The sequence below is a fragment of the Pogoniulus pusillus genome, chromosome 37, assembly GCF_015220805.1.
Source record: "Pogoniulus pusillus isolate bPogPus1 chromosome 37, bPogPus1.pri, whole genome shotgun sequence".
Lineage (NCBI taxonomy): Eukaryota > Metazoa > Chordata > Aves > Piciformes > Lybiidae > Pogoniulus > Pogoniulus pusillus.
In genome coordinates, this window is record NC_087300.1 from 2,008,869 (window position 1) to 2,028,364 (window position 19,496).

Below are 19,496 nucleotides of genomic sequence, written 5' to 3' on the forward strand. Positions count from 1 at the left end.
GGAATGTCCTGGCATGCTGGAGAGACCCTCCATGGGCAGCACCATGAATTGCACCAGCACCAAACCCAGAGGCCATGGGTGGCTCTGTCCCACCTGCTTCTCTAGCTCTGACTCAGCAAATACCTCAAGCAGCTGCAAGAGCAAGTCCCACCTGCCCTGCTGCTGCTGTAAGGCCACGCTGGGGGATGCTGGACTCCAGACCAAGCCAGATCAACCCTCCCCAGCACAAGTGTCTAGTTTCATTCCAGCTCAGAGCATTCCTGAGGCTTTGGTCAAACCAAGCAGAGCACTTGTAAGAAGCCAGGAGGAGGAATCCTGTGCAGCCATGAGTGGTCACCATGGCCCACAGCATCTCTGAGGGCTTTGTCACATCCTGCACTGCTCCTCCTGCCAGCAGAGTGTTTGCTGCATGAACCCCTGCGAGGTTTAACTGGTAAAACTTTGCTATATTTGGTCTGGCCCCACAGAGCCTGGCTGGAGATCCCTTCCAAAGCCCAGCCTGGCTCCAGGGAGATGCCACCATGCTGTCCACTGCTGCTGCACAGGATCACAGCATCACAGGATGTCAGGGGTTGGAAGGGACCCAAAGAGATCATCAGGTCCAACCTCCCTGCCAGAGCAGCACCACACAATCGAGCTCTGGGCACACAGGAACACATCCACACAGGCCTGCAAAGGCTCCACACAAGGAGACTCCACAGCCTCTCTGGGCAGCCTGTGCCAGGGCTCTGGGACCCTTCCAGTCGAGAAGTTCTCCCTTGTGCTGAGCTGGAACCTCCTGTGCTGCAGCTTCCATCCACTGCTCCTTGTCCTGTCCCAGGGAGCAGTGAGCAGAGCCTGTCCCCCTCTCCTGACCCGCAGCCCTCAGAGAGTTACAGACATTGGTTCAATCCCTTCTCAGTCTTCTCCTCTCCAGACTCAGCAGCCCCAGGGCCCTCAGCCTCTCCTCCTCAGGCAGTGCTCCACTCCCCTCATCATCCTCATTGCCCTCCCCTGGTGTCTCCCCAGCAGATCACTGTCCCTCTGCAACTGGGGAGCTCCAGCATAGGTCCTGCAGATCCTGCCATCCTGGGAGGGAATTGGGGGGACTGTTCCCCAGACCAAAGCACTCTAGAACAGCTCTGCTGCAGACCCCCAAAGCAGATGGAGAGCTCCTCCCCTCACCTGGATGTGCTGGGAGAAGGCAGCGATGTCCCTGTCGGGCTGGTTGCCGGCAGCCAGCAGCCGCGCCCTGCTCTCGGTGAACTGCTGCAGCTGCTCCCAGAGCTGCTCGTAGTGCTCCACCTTGGGGAGGAGACCCTTCAGCGTGTCCTCCCTGTCCTGCTGCTGCTGGCACAGCCTGCCAAAGCGCTCTGTCACCTCTGCCAGCTTGCCCTGCAGGGCAGAGGCCGTGGGGCTGTCGGCTGCCTCCATGAAGCGCTTCACCATCTCCCGGGTGGCTTCCAGGCAGCTCTTCTGCCTGGCAATGTCCTGCTTCAGCTTCTGTGGGGAGCACACAGACAAAAGGCTGCTGTTTGGGCCAGGAAAGCTCCTGAGCAAAACTGAACTGCTGTGAAGAGGCTGAGCCACCCTTGGGAACCCTCAAAAAAAGAGAAATCAGTTTTTTTATCCCAATTTTCCCTTTCTCATCTCCCCAACCTGCTCTGCCCTTCCCTGGCATCAGCTTTCCAAGCCCTGCTTGTTAGCAAAGAGCAGTCACAGAATGGCAGGAGTTGGAAGGGACCTCTGGAGATCATCCAGTCCAACCCTCTCCCCCAGCTCCAGCAGGGGCACTCACAGCAGCTCGCCCAGGATCACAATGACCAGGGAGGGTTGGAAGCTCTCCAGAGAGGGAGACTCCACAGCCTCTCTGGGCAGCCTGCTCCAGGCCTCCAACACCCTCACACCAAAGAAGTTTCTCCTCCTCTTCAGATGGAACCTCCTGGGTTCTAGTTTCTGCCTGTTGCCTCTGGGCACCACTGAGAAGTCTGACCCCATCCTCTTGTCCCCCACCCTTTAGCTCTTGCTGAGCATTGATCCCCTCTGGGGCTGCTCTTCTCCAGGCTCAACGCTCCCAAGGCTCTCAGCCTTTGCTCCTCACAGAGATGCTCCAGGCCCCTCAGCACCTTTGGAGCATTTGCTGGCCTCTTCCCAGCAGTTCCCTGCCCCTCTTGAACTGGGGAGCCCAGAACTGGACACAATACTCTAGGTGTGGCCTGACCAGGGCAGAGCAGAGGAAGCAGCAGAAGCTGCATTGACCTGCTGGCCAACACCCAAAGAGAGGACACTTCCAACAGGTAACTAAGTGGAGGTTCTCATCTTTCTCGTTTAAGGATTCTCTGGTGCTCTCAGAAGCTTTGCAGCAAAGCCTCAGCAGCTGCCTGCATGGCTCAGGTCCTGCAGGCAGACCTGCCCGAGGTGAGGAGCCCTGGGAGCAGCCTTACCGCACTGGTGGCAAGGGAGTCCTGGATGGAGCTGGAGGAGAGCACTGCTGGCTGCTCTTGCTGCAGGCTCTTCTCAATCTCAGCCACTGACTGGAGGAGGCTCTCCAGGCTCTCCTGGACACTCTGGGACTGGGCAATGGATTTCTGCAGCAGGTCTGAGTGTTCAGCCATCCGCTGGGAGAGGCTCTGGAAGCGACTCACGATGGCATCTGCAGAGTCCACACAACGGAGAGTCAGCGGCAAAGAGCTTCTCACCTGCTGCTCAGAGAGCATCACAGCATCACCAGTGCCAGGGGTTGGAAGGGACCCAAAGAGCTCATCCAGTCCAACCCCCTGCCAGAGCAGCACCACTCAATCCAGCTCAGAGCACACAGGAACACATCCACACAGGCCTGCAAAGGCTCCACAGAAGGAGACTCCACAGCCTCTCTGGGCAGCCTGTGCCAGGGCTCTGGGACCCTTCCAGGCAAGAAGTTCTCCCTTGTCCTGAGCTGGAACCTCCTGTGCTGCAGCTTCCATCCATTGCTGCTTGTCCTGTCCCAGGGAGCAGTGAGCAGAGCCTGTCCCCACCTCCTGACCCCCAGCCCCCAGATAGTTATCAACATTGATTCAATCCCCTCTCAGTCTTCTCCCCTCCAGACTCAGCAGCCCCAGGGCCCTCAGCCTCTCCTCCTCAGGCACTGCTCCACTCCCCTAATTACCTTTGGCTCCTGCCAAACTCCCACTGATGACAAATCCCTGTCCCCAAACTCAGCAGCCAGGCAGAGGACACACAAATGGCCAAGCTGGACCAGAGCCCTCCCCACAGGCAAACACAAGCCCTAAGCCATAGAATCATTAAGGTCAGAAGAGACCTCCAAGATCACTGAATCCAACCATCAACCCCACACCACCATGGCCACCAAACCACATCCCCAGGTGCCTTGCTACTGCTTTGCCCTGTACCTGTTGTCTCCTGGATGTGCCCACGGTCTGGAGCTGGCTCCCCCTGGATCTCCAGCAGGGCCCGAGCTGCCTTCTGGAGCTTCTCCACTGGCACCTGATGCTCCGCCAGGTCTCCATGCAGCTGCTGCTTTGATGCAAGACCAAGCAGAACCTGGGGTGGGTTCCCTGCACCCACAGGGTGCTCAGGGCTCCACCTCAACCCTGCTGAGGGATTCTGTTCATTGATCCCCAAATCAGTGATAAAAATAACATGGGATGGAAGGTCCAACCCTGTGCTGCAGGCAGAGCTGGGGCAGAGGGCCTGGGCTGTCCCAGTGTCCAGCCACCCCCACAGAGGAGGAGTGGCTCCATGTCCCACCTGCCAGATGCCAGGAGGGCCTGGCAGTCCACGGCCACAGCCCCTGCTCCTCACCCTGAGCATCTCTCAGGAGCATTTGGCTCCACCTGACCTGCAACGCTGGGACCTGCTGAGCTCCATCTTTGCACTCAACCAGCCAAAACCCTGAGCAGATCAAGCCTCCTTCCTGCTGCTGAGCTCAGAGCAGCAGCCACACTCCCACAGAAGCTGCCAGGGAGCCTGTACCTTAGCACTGGCCAGCTGCTGCTGCAGAACAGCTGGATCTGAAGACACTGCCTCGGAGAGCAGCTTCCCAACGGCAGCTTCGCTTCCCTGCAGCCAGGTCCTGAGAGACTCTGCCACCTCCTGGAACTGCTGGTAGTGATCCAGCAGGGTGTTCAGGTGGGAGCCAAGCTTGGTGCACTGCAAAGGAGCAAGGAGACGTAAGGGGAGGATGCAGACAAGGCACAGAGCAGCCTGGCACTGGTGGAGAACACACAGGAACTGAATCAACCCCACAAGCTTGGCAGGTGTCTTAAAGGGAGCACAGGAGGCAGCATGCCTGAGGGATCTGACTCCTACCCTGAAGAAGAAAATCCTTATCCTCCATAGAATCACAGAATGGTAGGGGTTGGAAAGGACCTCTGGAGGTCATAAGGTCTCTGCCAGAGCAGTCACCCAGGAAGACATCCAGATGGGGTTTGAAAGTCTCCAGGCAAGGACACTCCACAACCTCTCTGGGCAGCCTGTTCCAGGCCTCCAGCAGCCTCACACCAAAGAAGTTCCTCTTCATGTTGAGGTGGAATTTGCTGGGGTGCAGTTTGTGCCCACTGCCTCTCATCCTACCAGAGGGCACCACTGACAAGAGCCTGGCCCCTTCCTGACACCCAACCTTTGGAGATTTGTAAACACTAATCAGAGCCCCTCTCAGGCTGCTCTTCTGCAGGTGCAGCAGCCCCAGGGCCCTCAGCCTCTCCTCATCACACAGATGTTCCAGTCCCTTCCTCATCCTCCTAGGCTCTGTTGGCCTTCCCCCAGTAGCTCCCTGCCCCTCTTCAACTGGAGAGCCCAGAACTGGACACAGTCCTCCAGATGTGGCCTCACTGGGGCAGGGCAGAGCAGAGCAGGAGGAGACCCTGCCTTGCCCTGCTGCCCACACCCTGCCATCTCCACAGGTGGGCACCTGAGATGTTCTAGACGCACAGGAGGCAAACAAACAGCAGCCAGGGCTCCCCTCCCAGCCTTGCAGGGCCCTGCCCATACCTTGGAGTGCAGCTTGGTGTATCTCTGCGTGGCATCCTCCAGCTTGCTCCTGACCACGCTCCCAGATGCCAGGGGCTGGGATCCTGCCTCCCCTGCAGCCCCCTCCACGTCCAGCACCTTCTGCCCCGACATGGTGACGAAGCGCAGGTCTCCCTTGTGGGAGATGACATCCTCGGAGAAGCTGCCCTGCCGCAGCAGCAGCTGCCGGAGCGCCGCGGGGTCGCTGTCCCCCTGCTGCATCCCCTCCAGCTCCTGCTCCGCTTGCTCCAGCCAGGCCTGGAACTCGCCATGGTCCTGCAGGAACTTGTGCAGCTCGTCCCGCAGGAGCTGCACCTGCTTCAGCCTCGCTTCCGAGCGCCGCAGGGCAGCTCCGTACTGCTCCTTCAGCTCTGCCAGGCTGCCCTGCAGCCGCTGCCGCTGCTCCCCGGCCAGGCTCTGGCCCTGCTTGTCCAGCAAAGCCTGTGCTGACTGCGTGGCCAGGATGATGTCCTGCTGCTGCGACAGCAGCTCCTGGTGCTGGACCTGAAAGAGGATGGAGAGTAAAGGGGATGATGTGCCCGTGGCAGAGATGCCCAGCAGCAGCTGTGTGGATGAGCTTCTGCACCCTTCCTGCAGCACTAGCAAGGAGGGGAACACCCCGAGGCTGGGACAGGCAGGAGCGTAACCCTTCCTCCCCTCTTGCCCTTCTCCCCTCCTCCTCCCCTATTCCACTCCTCTCCTCCTCCCCTTCTCCCCCATTCCCCTCCTCTGCTCCTCCCTTTCTTCCCTATTCCACTCCTCTCCTCCTCCCCTCCTCTGACCGCCATGGGAAGCTTCTCTCTTTGCTCTGGCTGCACCATGCCCTGGCACCCACCTACCCACCCTCCCACCCCAGAGGACATGTCCTGCAGGAAGTCAGGCAGGGACTTCTTCAGTCTCCCACAAGGAAACTCATCCTGGACACGTTTCAGAGGCCAGATCCAAATAGTAAAGGGTGAGGGGAGAGAGTTTGGGGTCAGATTCTCTTCAGTGGTGCCCAGGGATAGGTAGGACAAGGGGCAATGGGCACAAAGTGGAACCCAGGAGGAAAAACTTTGGTGTGAGGATGCTGGAGGCCTGGAGCAGGCTGCCCAGGGAGATTGTGGAGCCTCCTCTGCAGAGCTTCCAACCCCACCTGGGCATTGTGCTGCTGGGCAAGCTGCTGTGGGTGCCCTGTTTGAGCAGGGGGGTTGGAGTGTATGATCTCCAGCAGTCCCTTCCAACCCCGCCATGATGGGATGCTGACCTATCCAGCAGTCAAGGGCAGTGCATAAGGCAGAAAGATTTGAGGACAAGATGCTGCTCCTGACCTTCAGCCTCTCATACTCCTCATCCAGGCTCTCTGCAGCGCTGTCTGCTCCCACAGTGTGGCTGTCAGGGACATCCTGAGTGCCTGTCCCCGGGGCTCGCTCGATGGGATGTGGTCTGTACTCTGGGAGCTCTCCCTTCTGCTCCAGTGATGCCACCCAGCTCAAAAGGGAATCAATTTTGTTGCTGTTCTCCTCCAGCTCCTTGGCAGCTCTCACCTGAAAGCAGAAAGGCTCCAGATCAGAACCAGCCATTCTATGCATGTCCTGCAAAAGGCTGCACAGGGGAGGGAGACAAAAAAACCCAACAGAAACAACCAACCCCAAACAGTTTTCCAGCCCCAGCAAACACCTGAGACACTCACAGACCTCCAGACCAATTTGTGGCTCTCTGAGAAGGGTAAAGGTGCAAAGCAGCTGGGAATAAAAACTCAGCTTCTGCTGTGCTGCATCCCTCACCCTGACACAACTTTGGGTCTGCACCTCGAAGGACTCCACACAGGCTCTCACCAGTAGCACATGGAGGTGCTCAGCACTCACACTGCCACTGAAGGGCAGCCCAGAGGCAGAGCCAGGTCTTTAGCAGAGGGCTTGGACCAGATGCTCTCCAGAGGTCACTTCCAACCCCAACCATGCTGAGGTTATGGGATTCCTCCACAAGCAGCTCAAGAGTGGCTGCAGCTCTCAGGAGGGGACTTAGCATCAGTGCCCCACCTCAGCCAGGGCACAGAGAGGAACAGCAAATCTCTTTACACCACATCACTCAGATGAGTAACAGAGGAGGTCTAGGCTGGATGTTAGGAGGAAGTTCCTGGCAGAGAGAGTGATTGGCATTGGAATGGGCTGCCCAGGGAGGTGGTGGAGTGGCTGTGCCTGGAGGTGTTGAAGCAAAGCCTGGCTGGGGCACTTAGTGCCATGGTCTGGTTGACTGGTTAGGGCTGGCTGCTAGGTTGGACTGGATGAGCTTGGAGGTCTCTTCCAACCTGCTTGATCCTGTGATTCTCTGACCTCAAGTGAACCTGCACTGCCTGGACCCTCAGTGTCCACCCCAAGCAGCACCCTGGGGCTGCAGCTCTTCAGGTGTTACCTTTTCGGTCTCCTGCTGCACTGCAGCACTCACAGCATTCTCCAGCTCCTTCTGGGCCACCTCTGTCCTCTCCTGCAAGGACTGGTACTGCTCCTTGGCACGCTGAAGCTTCTCCTGCAGTGCTGCCAGCTCGCCAGGCTCCATCTTTGCCTTGTTCTCCTCCAAAAACTCCTCTGTGCTCTTGAGGAGGCTGGCGAAGGAGGCGGCTCGGGCGTGCATGTTCCTCTGCAGCTCCTGGGCAGAGGATGCCTTAAGGCTCTGCATCCTCCCAAGCCTCTCCACCTCCCAGCCCAGCCCCTGGTTTTAAGGCACTGACCTTAACATCACTTTGCCTCTGCTGCAGAGTGGACAGATCCCCTTGGCTGGCTGCTCTCTGCTGCTCTGCCAACATGTCCTCTGCCTGGCAGAGCCAGCGGCTCAGCTCGGCCAGGCTCTGTGCCCGGGCTGCCTGCTGCTCCTGCAGCGTCTGCGGGCAGAGGGAAGGGGAAAGGGGACAGTTAGAACCAGTGCTGCACCTCCAGGCACACTCGTGGCTGAAAGGCAAGGTGAGAGTTACAGCTGGAGCATCTCCTTGAAGAGGAGGATGCAGCACAGAAAGCTTTGGCAGCTCTCCTGGGGCTCCCTTCTCCCTCCCAGGCTCAGTGGCTGCAGGGACGGGGCTGAGGTGCTGAGCCCTGGCCCAGCAGGAGCTGCTCCCTGCACGTTTGCCACCATCCCAGCAGCTTTCTCTTTGAGAAACCTGCTGAGCTCCAACGTGGAGCTCCACTCCAGGTCCTGCACTCCTCTAGCAGGAGACCTCAGCCAGAAGTTTCTGCGCCTTGCAAAGATCAAACCAGCGACAGAAACTCATCTAAGGAGAGGTGACAACAGCTCGAAGTCAGGCAGCACCACCCTGGAGCCCCCAAACAACCTAAAGAGGTTGTTCTTTGAGCCTGGTGTTGGAGAGGGAACCCAGGAGAGAGAAAACATTTCTGTAGCTGATCCAACTCCTCCCTTTTGCTGCCAGAGCACAACACAGAAGCGTCAGTTTGAGCAATTGAGCATGATGTGACCTGAGAGTCCCTGCAAGGTTCCTGGTCCCCTTTCCCAGCAGAGACAAAAGGGCTTGGGGGGGTTATTTTTGGGGGGGTGGGTTTTTGGTTTGGGTTGAGTTTCAATGGGCATTTCAGCAAGGTGATGTTGAAACAACTCTGCTGGTTTCTCCCAGCCATAAGACAAAACAACAGAAGCAACATTGCAAGAGCCTTCCTAAGAGCTCTTCAGCTGCAAAGCCAGGTCCTCCTGGGTTAGGATGGGCGCACACTCAATCTGAAAAGGCAAAGCAAACTGGTTAATAACCACACACACACACTCCAGAGAGGGCAGGCAAGAGTTAACAGACAGCAACTGTTAATCAAACCCGCACTAATCCTCGCCTGCCTAAGAGGCTCCATGCAGTGAGGGCTGCTGCAGCACCGCTGCGACCAGAGGACTTGCTTTCTGCAGCTGCACCATCAGCTGCTTCTCTGGGGCAGCACAACCTGAGCTGTGCAGGGGAAATTCCACCTCAGCACGAGGGAAAACTACATTGCTGTGAGGAGGAAAGAGCACTGGAGCAGGCTGCCCAGAGAGGCTGTGGAAGCTCCTTCTCTGGAGGTCTTTGAAACCTGCCTGGATGTGCTCCTGTGTGACCTGCTCTAAGGGGTCCTGCTTTGGCAGGAGGTGGGGGTTTGGCTTGGTGATCTTTGGAGGTCCCTTCCAAGCTCTAACAGTCTGTGAGTCTACCAAATAAATTCAGTGGAGATTAGGAACAGTTTCTTTGCTGCAAGAGTGGTCAGGCAGTGGCACAGGCTGCCCAGGGAGGTGGTGGAGTCCCCATCCCTGGAGAGGTTCAAGAAATGGCACTTAGGGACATGGTTTAATGGCCATGGTGGTGTTGGGCTGATGGTTGGCCTGGATGATCTTAGAGACCTTTTCCAGCCAAAACAATTCTGTGAGTGATTAAAACTGCAGCAGCCTGTGGTGGTCTCTCTCTTCACTGGGATTTGCTGCTGGGCTTACAGAGATCAACTTTTATTCCAGCCAGCAGCCCAAAGTGACTCAATGTCAGCCAGGAGACTGCCCAGCAGTACTGCCCAGAGCTCAGAAGGGCTGAGGAGCCTTCCACTTGGGAAGTTTAGATGGTAGGAAGAATAAAAGGACCTGGGAGTCTTGGTCAATGAAAAGCTCAGCATGAGCCTGCAGTGTGAGTGCAGCCCAGACAGCAACCCTGTGCTGGGCTGCAGTAAGAGCAGTGTGGGCACAGGGCAAGGAAGGGGATTCTGCTCCTTGGCTCTGCTCTCCTGCCCTTCACTCTGCTCTTCTCAGACCCCACCTGGAGTCCTGTGTGCAATTCTGGAGCCCCCAACACAAGCAGGACATGGAACTGTTTAAGCCAGTCCAGAGGAGGACACCAAGATGCTCAGAGGGCTGCAGCAGCTCTGCTATGAATTCAGGCTGAGACAGTTAAGGCTCTGCAGCCTGGAGAAGAGAAGGCTTGGAGGAGACTTTGGAGTGGCCTTAGAGTATCTGAAGGGGGCTGCAGGAGGGCTGGGCAGGGACTACTGACAAGGTCTGGGAATGAGAGGATGAGGAGGAACGGGTTTGAAGTGGTAGATTTGGACTAAATGTTAGGAATTTCTTTGCAGTGAGGCTGGTGAGACCCTGGCACAGGTTGAGGGTGGTGAGACACTGGCACAGGTTGCCCAGGGAGGTTGTGGAGCACATCAAAGATCACATTCTGTGCTTCTGTGCTCCACAACCTCCCTGGAGGTGTTCAAAGCCAGATTGGATGAGGCCTTGAGCAACCTGTTCTAGTGGGAGATGTCCCTGCCTATGGCGGGGGAGGAGGGGAGTAGTCAGAATTGGATGATCTTTGGAGGTCCCTTCCAACCTAAACCATTCTCTGATGCAGAGGAAGCTCTCATGATGTGCAAGGAGAACATCTGTGAGTGGCATGCACTTGAAACCCCAGCTGGGAGGTGCCTGGTGGCCAGGAAGAGCTTCAGCGAGCAGAACTGCAGCCAGCAGCAGCTGTCTCACAACCTTCACCTGATCTGTCTGCTCCACTTGCTGGAGACAGACCTGCAGGACCTCCACCCGAGCTGTCACTCGCTCTGACAGGTCCCTGAAAGCCTTCTGCAGCTCATTGAGCAACCTCAGCAGCTGCCTGCTCTGCTGAGGGGTTAAGTCCTGGGCATGCTCCGAGATGAGGAATTGGATGTCGAAGGCAGCGGCGTCGAGCTGAGACTTGGTGTGGGCCAAAGGCTCTTTCAGCTCCTGAGGAGGAGAGGAGAAGAACTGTCAGGCACAGTGACTCTGCAGTCGGTGTGAGGCTGAGATAGTGCCAGCTCTGGATGTGGTTTTACAGAACCACAGCTCAGCAGCAGCAGAAGCTGAGCCTGGGGGTCCTGAGCAAAGCATTCCCTGATAAAAAGAGCATTGGAGCTGTGGCTTTGGTGTTCTGTTATTGCTCTTCACAACCGCCTGAGAGGAGGTTGGAGCCAGGTGGGGCTTGGGCTCTTCTCCCAAGGAAGAATCACAGAATCAGGCAGGTTGGAAGAGACCTCCAAGCTCATCCATTCCAACCTAGCACCCAGCCCTATCCAATCAACCTGATCATGGCAGCAAGCAACAGGACAAGAGGAAAAAGCCTCAAGCTGCCCCAGGACAGGTTTAGGTTGCACATGAGGAACAATTTCTTCCTTAGAAGGGTTGTCAAGGCCTGGCCCAGGCTGCCCAGGGAGGTGTTGGAGTCACCCACCCTGGGTGTGTTTCAGGGTGGTTTGGCTGTGGTGCTTGGGGCTCTGGTTCAAGGTGACTCTCGTAGAGCAGAGTCCTAGGCTGGATTTGGTGACCCTGAGGGGCTTTGCCAGCCTGCACATTTCTGGGGTTCTGTGATCACTGTGTGATTCTGTGAAAACAGATGTGATGGAGGAAGCAGCTCTCCCTTCAACACCTCAGAGCCTGCTGGGGATCCTTCCCAGCTGCTCAGCCCTCTCCACACCACACCTGCCTCTGAGCATGGTCCTCAAGCAGCCAGAGCAGATGGTTTGTGTATTGTGCCAACAAAGGGCTTTAGAGCAAGTACAAGATCGTTGCTCCTGTTGCAAGGAAGGATAAAGGCAAACCCTTGGCATGCTCCAGGAGAGAAGCAGGATTAAAAGCTTCTCCTCCACGTGGAGAACAGCAGCTCCAGCAGCCAGGAGGATTGGGGGCATTGCCATGGTTACCTTGTAGCGTTGCAGGCAGAGGCTCAGGGCGCTGGCGTCGGGCGCGGGGTGGCGATCGGCAGCATCCAGCGACTCGGCAGTGCCAGAGACCCAGCTCAGCAGCTCCTGCAGCTTACCCTGGAGGGCTCCGTGCTGTGCCAAGACTTTAGCCTTAAAAAAGCCCAGAAAGGCAGCATTAAAAGGAGCAGAGAACTCCGAGGAGCACACAGGGGATGCTGGGGGAGGGAGCAGTAGGGGCAGTGGGGACGGTTCCCAGCTCTACCTTTTCAGTTTCTGCTGCCCCACGAAGGTTTTGCAGCCTGGATTCCAGGATATCACTTGCAGAGCTCAGAGACTTCTGAAGGTTCTTGGCATCCTTCTCCAAAGCCTTCAGTAATTGCTCAGGGACCTCTTCGGGGGGGTTGGCCACAATCCACTTCACAGCATCCAACTCTTGATTCACTGGGAAGCTCAGCTCCTGCAGCTCGGCTCCCAGGGCCTGAGGCAAGACAGCCTGGTTATGTCTCAGACAGGGTGACTTCATCTTCCCCCTGCCAAAGCTGAGGAAAGCTCTTGGAGCCCCAGCTCCCAACGCTGTGTCTATCTGCTGCAACAATTCAGCACCATCCTCCAGCCCTGCTCAGCTGCCAGCCCTCCCCTGCCTGTCTCCAGGCTGTAAAATTCATTTCAGCCAAGCTGAGGGTCATCGTCTAAACAGGGAGGAGAAGGTGAGCCAGAGGCAGTGTCAGAGCAGTGTCAGAGCAGGAGGGATGAGGCTTGCAGAGCAGTGCCTCTTAAACCTGAGACTGATCCCCCCTAGATGGCTCCCAGGAGGAGGGAGGAGGTCCAGGGGCTGTAGATGAATCATAGAATCATGAGTGGTAGGGGTCAGAAGGGACCTCTGGAGATCACCCAAGCAGTGGCACCCACAGCAGCTTGTGCTGTCCAGGTGGGTTTGGAATCTCTCTGCAGATGGAGGCTTCACAACCTCCCTGGGCAGCCTGCTCCAGGCCTCCAGCACCCTCACAGCTCCTTAGGTTTAAGTTGACCTTCCTGGGTTCCAGCCTGTGTCCACTGCCTTTGTTCTGGAGACCACTGAGAAGAGCCCAGCCCCATCCTCATCATCTCAGAGCAGTACTGATCAGATTTCCTCTGGGGCTGCTCTTCTCCAGGCTCTCAGCCCTTTCTCCTCACAGAGATGCTCCAGGCCCCTCAGCATCTTTAGAGCCTCTGCTGGGCTCCTTCCAAAGCAGTTCCCTGTCTCCTGAACCGGACACAATACTCCAGGTGTGGCCTCACCAGGACATAGTAGCAGGGCAGAAGATCCTCCCTTGACCTGCTGGCTGCAGTGGGGAGAGGAGGGACAAGCTCTGGGCTGCCCAACACCAGCCTGGCCCAGCCTGGCTCACCTCTGCCTGGCGCAGCAGGTCCTGCAGAGCTGCCGAGTCCTGCTCCACAGCCTGCACCCGTTTGATCCTCATCTCGATGTCTCGCAGCATGGAGAGGTAGGAGATAAGCTTCTCATCGTGCTCCAGGCACATCTTCTTGCTGAACACAATCTGCAGAGCCAAAGAGCAAGCCCAAACCTCAGCCTGAGGCAGGAAACAAAAGGAATCCACACGGTCCTGGCTTTTGTTTCCAAGGAGAACTCTGCTCCTAACATTCCATTTCAGGCACACTCCACTCACCAGCCTTATCTCCAAGATTTACTACAGGAAAAATAAGCCAACACTCAGCTCTTCTTTCCCTCCCTCCCCTCCAAACCCCGACCTCAGCATCAGCTCAGAAATGGCAGCAGATCCCTGGGCTTACAAGAAAGGTGCCAAAAAACTCCCCAGAGCCCTGCCTGTGAGTCACAGAGAAACAATGCAACAGCAAAAAAAGAAGCCACAGCTAAGCCCTGAGAGTGTTTGCAGCCAAACACCCCCTGGGGTCCCTCTGCCAAATCCTTTCCAGCTGATCCTGCAAAACCAAGCTCAAAAGACCCCCCCCCTCAATCTTCTGCTTGTCCTCTGTGGTCAGGGCCTTGGACAGGTTGAACATCAACCAGACATAAAGAGCTCATCAAAACCAAAATGCTGAGCAAGCAAAAAGCAGCAGCTCACCTGGGCTGGTCTGGTGGATTCCCTGGAGGTCTCCAGCAGCTCTCCCTCCACTATCGCAGGCAGGAGCAAGCCTCGATCGCCAGGTGCTGGCTGCCTGCTCCTCTCCTGGGCTGTTTCTGCTTGGGGTTTTGGAGCAGTAGGGGCATCCCCTTGTGCTGTGCTGGTCTCTTGCTGTGTCTCTTCTCCAAGCTGGAGGACTGCAGAGCTTTCCTGACCTTCGTTGGGTTCCTCTCTGATGATTAATTCATCAGGCAGCTTGCCTGCCGCGGGGGCTGAGGTGGACACATCTCTGCTGGCTTCCACTTTGGTGTCTTCCTGGGTCCTCCTCTCCTCCAGGCTCAATGCCACCAAGGAATCAGGACCATTTCTGACCTCACCTTTCAGCACTTCTTGAGCTTCTCCTTCTCCTGGGACAAGCTGACCCCCAGCCAGGTTCTCAGTTCTTCTCTTTGCTTTTTCAGCCCTGCTGCTCCCTTTGACCTGGGTTGAGCCTTGGGCCACCCCAGCAGTAATTTTGGTGCTGCTTTCATGTTTTGCTTCTGGGGTGCTCAAGACGAAGTTCTCCTCCTCCTTCTCTTGCCCTGGGGTTTCTTTGGGAACCAGGCTAGGAAGGGACTCCTTTTCCACAGGAGGTTTCTCTGGCTGAGTGCTGTCTCCTGCCACACTGACCTGCTTTGCTCTCTTCTTCTTGCCTTTCTGTTTCTGGCTAGATTTTAGCTCAGCTCCACTTGGCTTCTCCTGAGCTGCTGGACCTTCTCCACCCAGCCTGGGGCTTTCTGCTTCAGTGTGCTTGACAGTTCCTTCACCTGCGAGCTCATCTCCTGTGGGCTTCAGAGGGCTGCCAACCTTGAGGGGTTCTCCAGGCTTTGTGGGAGCCTTCTCTTGACCCACAGCAGCAGATTGCCTTGGGGCTGGTAGTGTTACCTGCTCCCTCCTGCCTGCTTGCTCTCCTTGCTCAGATGCCACCACTGCACCTTCTTCACCTGCCACAACTCCCTCTGCACTCACAAAGCCTTTCCTCCTCCTTCTCCTCTCCTCACCATCTTTAGCACTTACAAAGCCTCTCCCACTACTCCTCTCCTCACCACTCTCCACATCCAAGAACTGCTCTTTCTCCATGTCCAATCCCCCTACTTTCTCTGTCCCTCTATCTCCTCCTTCTCTCCTTGATTCCTTCCCCTCAGCTGCTCCCACATGGGACCTGCTCTTTGCAGTTTCTTTTCTCACAGCCCTCACCTCCACCATCTCTTCAGGCAGAGATGTACCCAACACCGAGGGGCACTCTGCAGTCACTTCCACCTTTCTAGGGGGCTGATGCCTGGTCCCAACCTCTGAGGTCTCTTGAGGTTTTGATTTCCCTTCTGCTGGCAGCACTGGGGAGCTCTCAGCAGCAGCAGCTCCAGCTGGGTCATAGCTCACAGCCTCAGATGCAGCTTTGTGCTCAGCACTAGCAGAGCTCTTGGCAGCCCTGGCAGGACTGATGACCTCCTCCTCCTCTTTGGGGGACACTTTTCCCCTTTTTTCCTGGAAAAGGTGGAGTTTATCTCCTTGGCAGACCTCAGGCCCATATTTGGCTTGGGAGATCTGTGCCTCCTGCAGAGCAGCAGCTAAGTTTGGGCTGATCAGTTCTTTTTCAACAGCTTCCTTTAAAGTCAGTCTCTGCCCACTGCTAGGATCAACAATTCCCCCAGCCCTCATCTGGTTGGAGGCAATGAGTCTGGCCATCTCCTCATCCAGCAGCCCTCTCTCCACAGCAGCCTTCAGGGAGAGCCTCTTGCTGACAGTGCCCTCCACGACCCCACCGCTGTCCGCCTGAGCCTGCAGCAGGCGCAGGGTGGGCAGGAGGTCGACCTTGCCCAGCCTCACAGCCTCAGCACATGGCAGCTTCTTCCCTGTCACCTCATCCTTGATGGCTCTGAAGGGATGGACCTCCAGGTACCTCTGGCCAGACTCGATGTCAATTTTACACTTCTTGAGGAACTCTGAGTAGGGCAGGATCAGGCAGGTCTCAGGATCTACCATTCCTTCTCTCAGTGCTGGAGATGACAGCACCTCCTCCACAACCTGCTTGGGCAGCAAACCCTCTTGTACTGCCTGGGACAGAGACAGCCTCTGGCCAGAAGCAGGGTCAAAAACACTTCCACTCTCAGCCTGGATTTGTTGCACCTCCCTTTGGAAGTCAGCACTGACCAGCCCTGATGACACTGCCTGGGATGAGGGCAGCTTCTGCTGCGTCTCTGGGTCAACATAGTCCTGCAGACAAACACTTTCAGCTTTCCTGAGCTCACCACATAGTTCTTGGTCAATCAAACCATGTCTCACTGCATCACCCACTGAAAACCTCACTCCAGACCCGTGATGGATGATTCCTCCAGCAGCAATCTGCTTGGCCAAGAGCTGAAAGGCTTCTTCCTTTCCCAGGAGCCCTTTCTCCACAGACTGAGCCACAGTCAGAGCCTGCTTGGTTCTGGGATCCACAACTCCACTGGTCTCAGCCTGTAAGCTAAGGAGCTTCTGCTTGGTCACCTCATCAGTATCTTTCCCTTTGGAAGCCTTCTCCAGCTTGAGCAGCTCCCTCTGACTCGCTGGCTCTATGAGGCCCAGTTTGGAAGCCAGAGTGGCTGATATCCTCTTGCCACGCTTCAGGTCGACGATCCCCCCGGTGACCACCTGCCCTTCCAGGATCCTCATGGCTGTCTCCTTGTCCAGGAGGCCAACAGCAGCAGCATCCTTGACAGAGTAGACAAAGTTATTGCCTGGGTCCAGAACGCCACTGATGGCTTTGTCAGATGTCAGGACCTTCTGGAGGAGCTTCTCATCCATCAGACCTTCTTCAATGACGTCCTCAGTGGTCAGTGACTCAGAGGTGTGAGAGTCGAAGAAGCCACTGAACATCTTCATCTTCTCCATCAGCTTCACAGCTGTGTGGCTGGGCACCAGCCCATGGGCTACAGCTTCATCCAGAAGGAGAGTTTTGCCTGTCTGCTCGTGGATTATGCCTCCACTCTGGAGTTGTACCAGCAGCATTTCCAAAGTGTCCTCCTCTTCCTGCTCTGCAGGGGCTGGCAGGAAGCTCCCATCAACACTCTCAGCATCCAATGCTGCTTCCTCTTCTCCCTCTTGCACTTCCAGGACACCAGGAGCTGGCAGAGAGCTCCCATCAAAACTCTCAGCATCCAATGCTGCTTCCTCTTCTCCCTCTGGCACTTCCAGGGCACCAGGGGCTGGCAGAGAGCTCCCATCAAAACTCTCAGCATCCAATGCTGCTTCCTCTTCTCCCTCTGGCACTTCCAGGGCACCAGGGGCTGGCAGGAAGCTCCCATCAACACTCTCAGCATCCAATGCTGCTTCCTCTTCTCCCTCTGGCACTTCCAGGACACCAGGGGCTGGCAGGGAGCTCCCATCAACACTCTCAGCATCCAATGCTGCTTCCTCTTCTCCCTCTGGCACTTCCAGGGCACCAGGGGCTGGCAGGAATGCTCCATCAACACTCTCAGCATCCAGCACTGCTTCCCTTTCTCCTTCTTGCACTTCCAGGACACCAGGAGCTGGCAGAAATGTTCCATCAACACTCTCAGCATCTGATATTGCTTCCCTTTCTCCTTCTTGCACTTCCAGGACACCAGGGGCTGGCGGGAATGTTCCATCAACACTCTCAGCATCTAATATTGCTTCCCCCTCTCCTTCTTGCACTTCAAGGACACTTTCAATGTCCTCTCTCTGCTGCTCTGCTCGCTTGGCCTCTCCAGTTTCAGGCAGCCCAAGCTCCTCTCCTCCCACCATGCCATTCTCAACTGTTTCCTTGTTAAGCAAACAAATCTCTCTAACCTTTTCTGCCTCTAGTTCAGGTTCCTCCACGCCCTGAGACCTCTCTGCCAGGATTTCCAGTCTCTGCCCCCACTCTGCAGCGCTCACTGCTATGCAGAGCTCACTTTTCACAACGCTCCCACTCTCTGATGCTTTCTTCTGATCCTCTCCATCTACTGCAGTAGGCTTGGATGACTCTTTTGCCTCAGTCATCATCTCTTCTGCTTCTCTGAACCCACTGCTAAGGTCACCAGGATGTGCTGGCATTGACAGCTGCACCTGATGCTTGTCCTGGCTTGTGGCAGCCACTTGCTCTCTTCCAAGCCCAGCATCAGTTTCACTCAGTTTGCTGTAGATCTGCTCTGCCTCCTCCACCAGCAAGGAACCTTCTGCCTCCTCCAAGGAGAGGCTTTCAGGTGCCACCACCACCTCCCCATTCTCCAAGGCAGCTCTAGGTGGTAGGACCTTTTTGCTTAGTTCTTTTGGAGGAGCAAACTGAACCTCAAGCTGCTCTACAGCCAAACCATTGCAAGGCTCAGCTTCAAGAGCTGCACCTGCCTTGGTCTTCTCCAAGCCTCCTCTCTCTTCCAGCACGTGTGCATGGGATTCACTGTCCTGGCTCTGCATGAGGGCTTTGGTGAGACTGTTCAGCTCTCCATCCACTAACAGCAGCTTCTGGCCATCATGGATGTTGATGTAGCTGTGAGTCATCAAGTGGCAGAGCAGCCTCTCGTGGCCTTGCTGCTGGGGACCTGGGGGGCCTGGGCCATGCCTGCTTCTGCTCAGAGTGCCAGCGAGCTGCATGGCATCAGGCATGCGCATGGACTTCAGCTTCTTTGCCACCCCCCTCTCCAGGATGCCATGGTCCACAGCTTTCTTCCAGGACAGCACCTCGGTGGTCTCGGGGATGAAGACAGCCTGAAGGAGTTGCCTCTTGCTGAGAAAGCTCTCAGCCAGCGCTGCAGAGAGGGCTCCTTGCTCCAGAGCAACTGCAGCTGCCACAACCTCCCCTGTCTCTGGCCGCAGAAGCCCCACAAAGGACTGCAAGGATTGCAGGACCACCAAGGCCATCCCTGGTGCTAGCAGCTCCTTCCTTACAGCCTCCTCAATCGGCAGCCTCTGCCCCGTGCTGGGGTCGATGATGCCTCCAGTCTGCAGCTGCCGCGCAAGGAGCGCCAGAGCCAGGTCCTGCTCCAGCAGATTCTGCCTCATGGCTTCATCCACAGTCAGCCTCTGCCCTGTCCTGGGCTCAACGATGCCACCAGCAAAGAGCTGAGCTTCCAGCAGCCTGACCGTGACCTCCCTGTCTATCAGCCCCTCCTGGACTGCGTGGAACACAGTGACCCTCCTGCCCGACCTGGAGCTCACCACCCCCCCTGCCTGCCGCTGCACTGGGAGCAGCCTCAGGCCAGTCTCTTGGTGGAGGATGCAGCGGTGCATGAGCTCAGGCAGACTCAGCTTCTCAGCAGTGTTGGGGTCAATCACATCCTTGGCATCCTCCAGGTGAGACAGGAGCCTGGCACAGAGCTGGGCGGGGAGAAGCCTTTCTTGCACTGCTGCCTCCATGCTGATTCTGCCCTGAGGGACTCTAAAACCCCCTGTGACGAGCTCGGCTCCAAGAATCTTTAGCCCAACCTTCTCACTGATCCTCCCCTCCTCCATGGCAGCAACGACAGGCAGCAGCTGCCTCCCTTCACGTCTGACTTCTTCCACCTGCTGGAGAGCATCCTTCAGTTCCTGCAGCGCCTGGAAGGTCCAGAGGTCGATGATGTTTCTCTCCAGACCTTTCTCCAAGGAGACTTTCTCACTGGTCTCTGGAATGACTAAGTCAGATGTGCTAACCTGGGCCTCCAGGAGGATGAGGCCAGTCTCCTGATCTACAAGGCCTCTCTGCATGGCCCCAAAGACTGGCAATATTTCTAGTGTGCCAAGATCGATCACTCCTGCCACTGCTTCGCTGCCCTAGAACAGAGAG

The 19,496-nt window shown here is 56.6% G+C and overlaps 1 protein-coding gene across 26 annotated transcripts in view; it reads right to left on the reverse strand.

Moving 5' to 3' along the window:
• MACF1 (microtubule actin crosslinking factor 1) overlaps window positions 1-19,496 on the reverse strand; it is a 189,311-nt gene that overhangs the window by 81,090 nt on the left and 88,725 nt on the right. For 21 of the 26 annotated variants that reach the window (XM_064172710.1, XM_064172704.1, XM_064172706.1 and 18 more), the window contains 13 exons: window positions 13,715-19,483; window positions 13,019-13,168; window positions 11,893-12,108; window positions 11,631-11,780; window positions 10,444-10,677; window positions 7,697-7,846; window positions 7,381-7,614; window positions 6,297-6,512; window positions 4,969-5,490; window positions 3,952-4,128; window positions 3,369-3,492; window positions 2,424-2,632; window positions 1,165-1,482 (listed from right to left, as the gene is read on the reverse strand). In XM_064172710.1, coding sequence (XP_064028780.1) covers window positions 1,165-1,482; window positions 2,424-2,632; window positions 3,369-3,492; window positions 3,952-4,128; window positions 4,969-5,490; window positions 6,297-6,512; window positions 7,381-7,614; window positions 7,697-7,846; window positions 10,444-10,677; window positions 11,631-11,780; window positions 11,893-12,108; window positions 13,019-13,168; window positions 13,715-19,483 — 8,469 coding nt within the window. The remainder of the gene's footprint in view (window positions 1-1,164; window positions 1,483-2,423; window positions 2,633-3,368; window positions 3,493-3,951; window positions 4,129-4,968; window positions 5,491-6,296; window positions 6,513-7,380; window positions 7,615-7,696; window positions 7,847-10,443; window positions 10,678-11,630; window positions 11,781-11,892; window positions 12,109-13,018; window positions 13,169-13,714; window positions 19,484-19,496) is intronic. The other 5 variants (XM_064172703.1, XM_064172708.1, XM_064172707.1 and 2 more) reach the window with 2 other exon arrangements.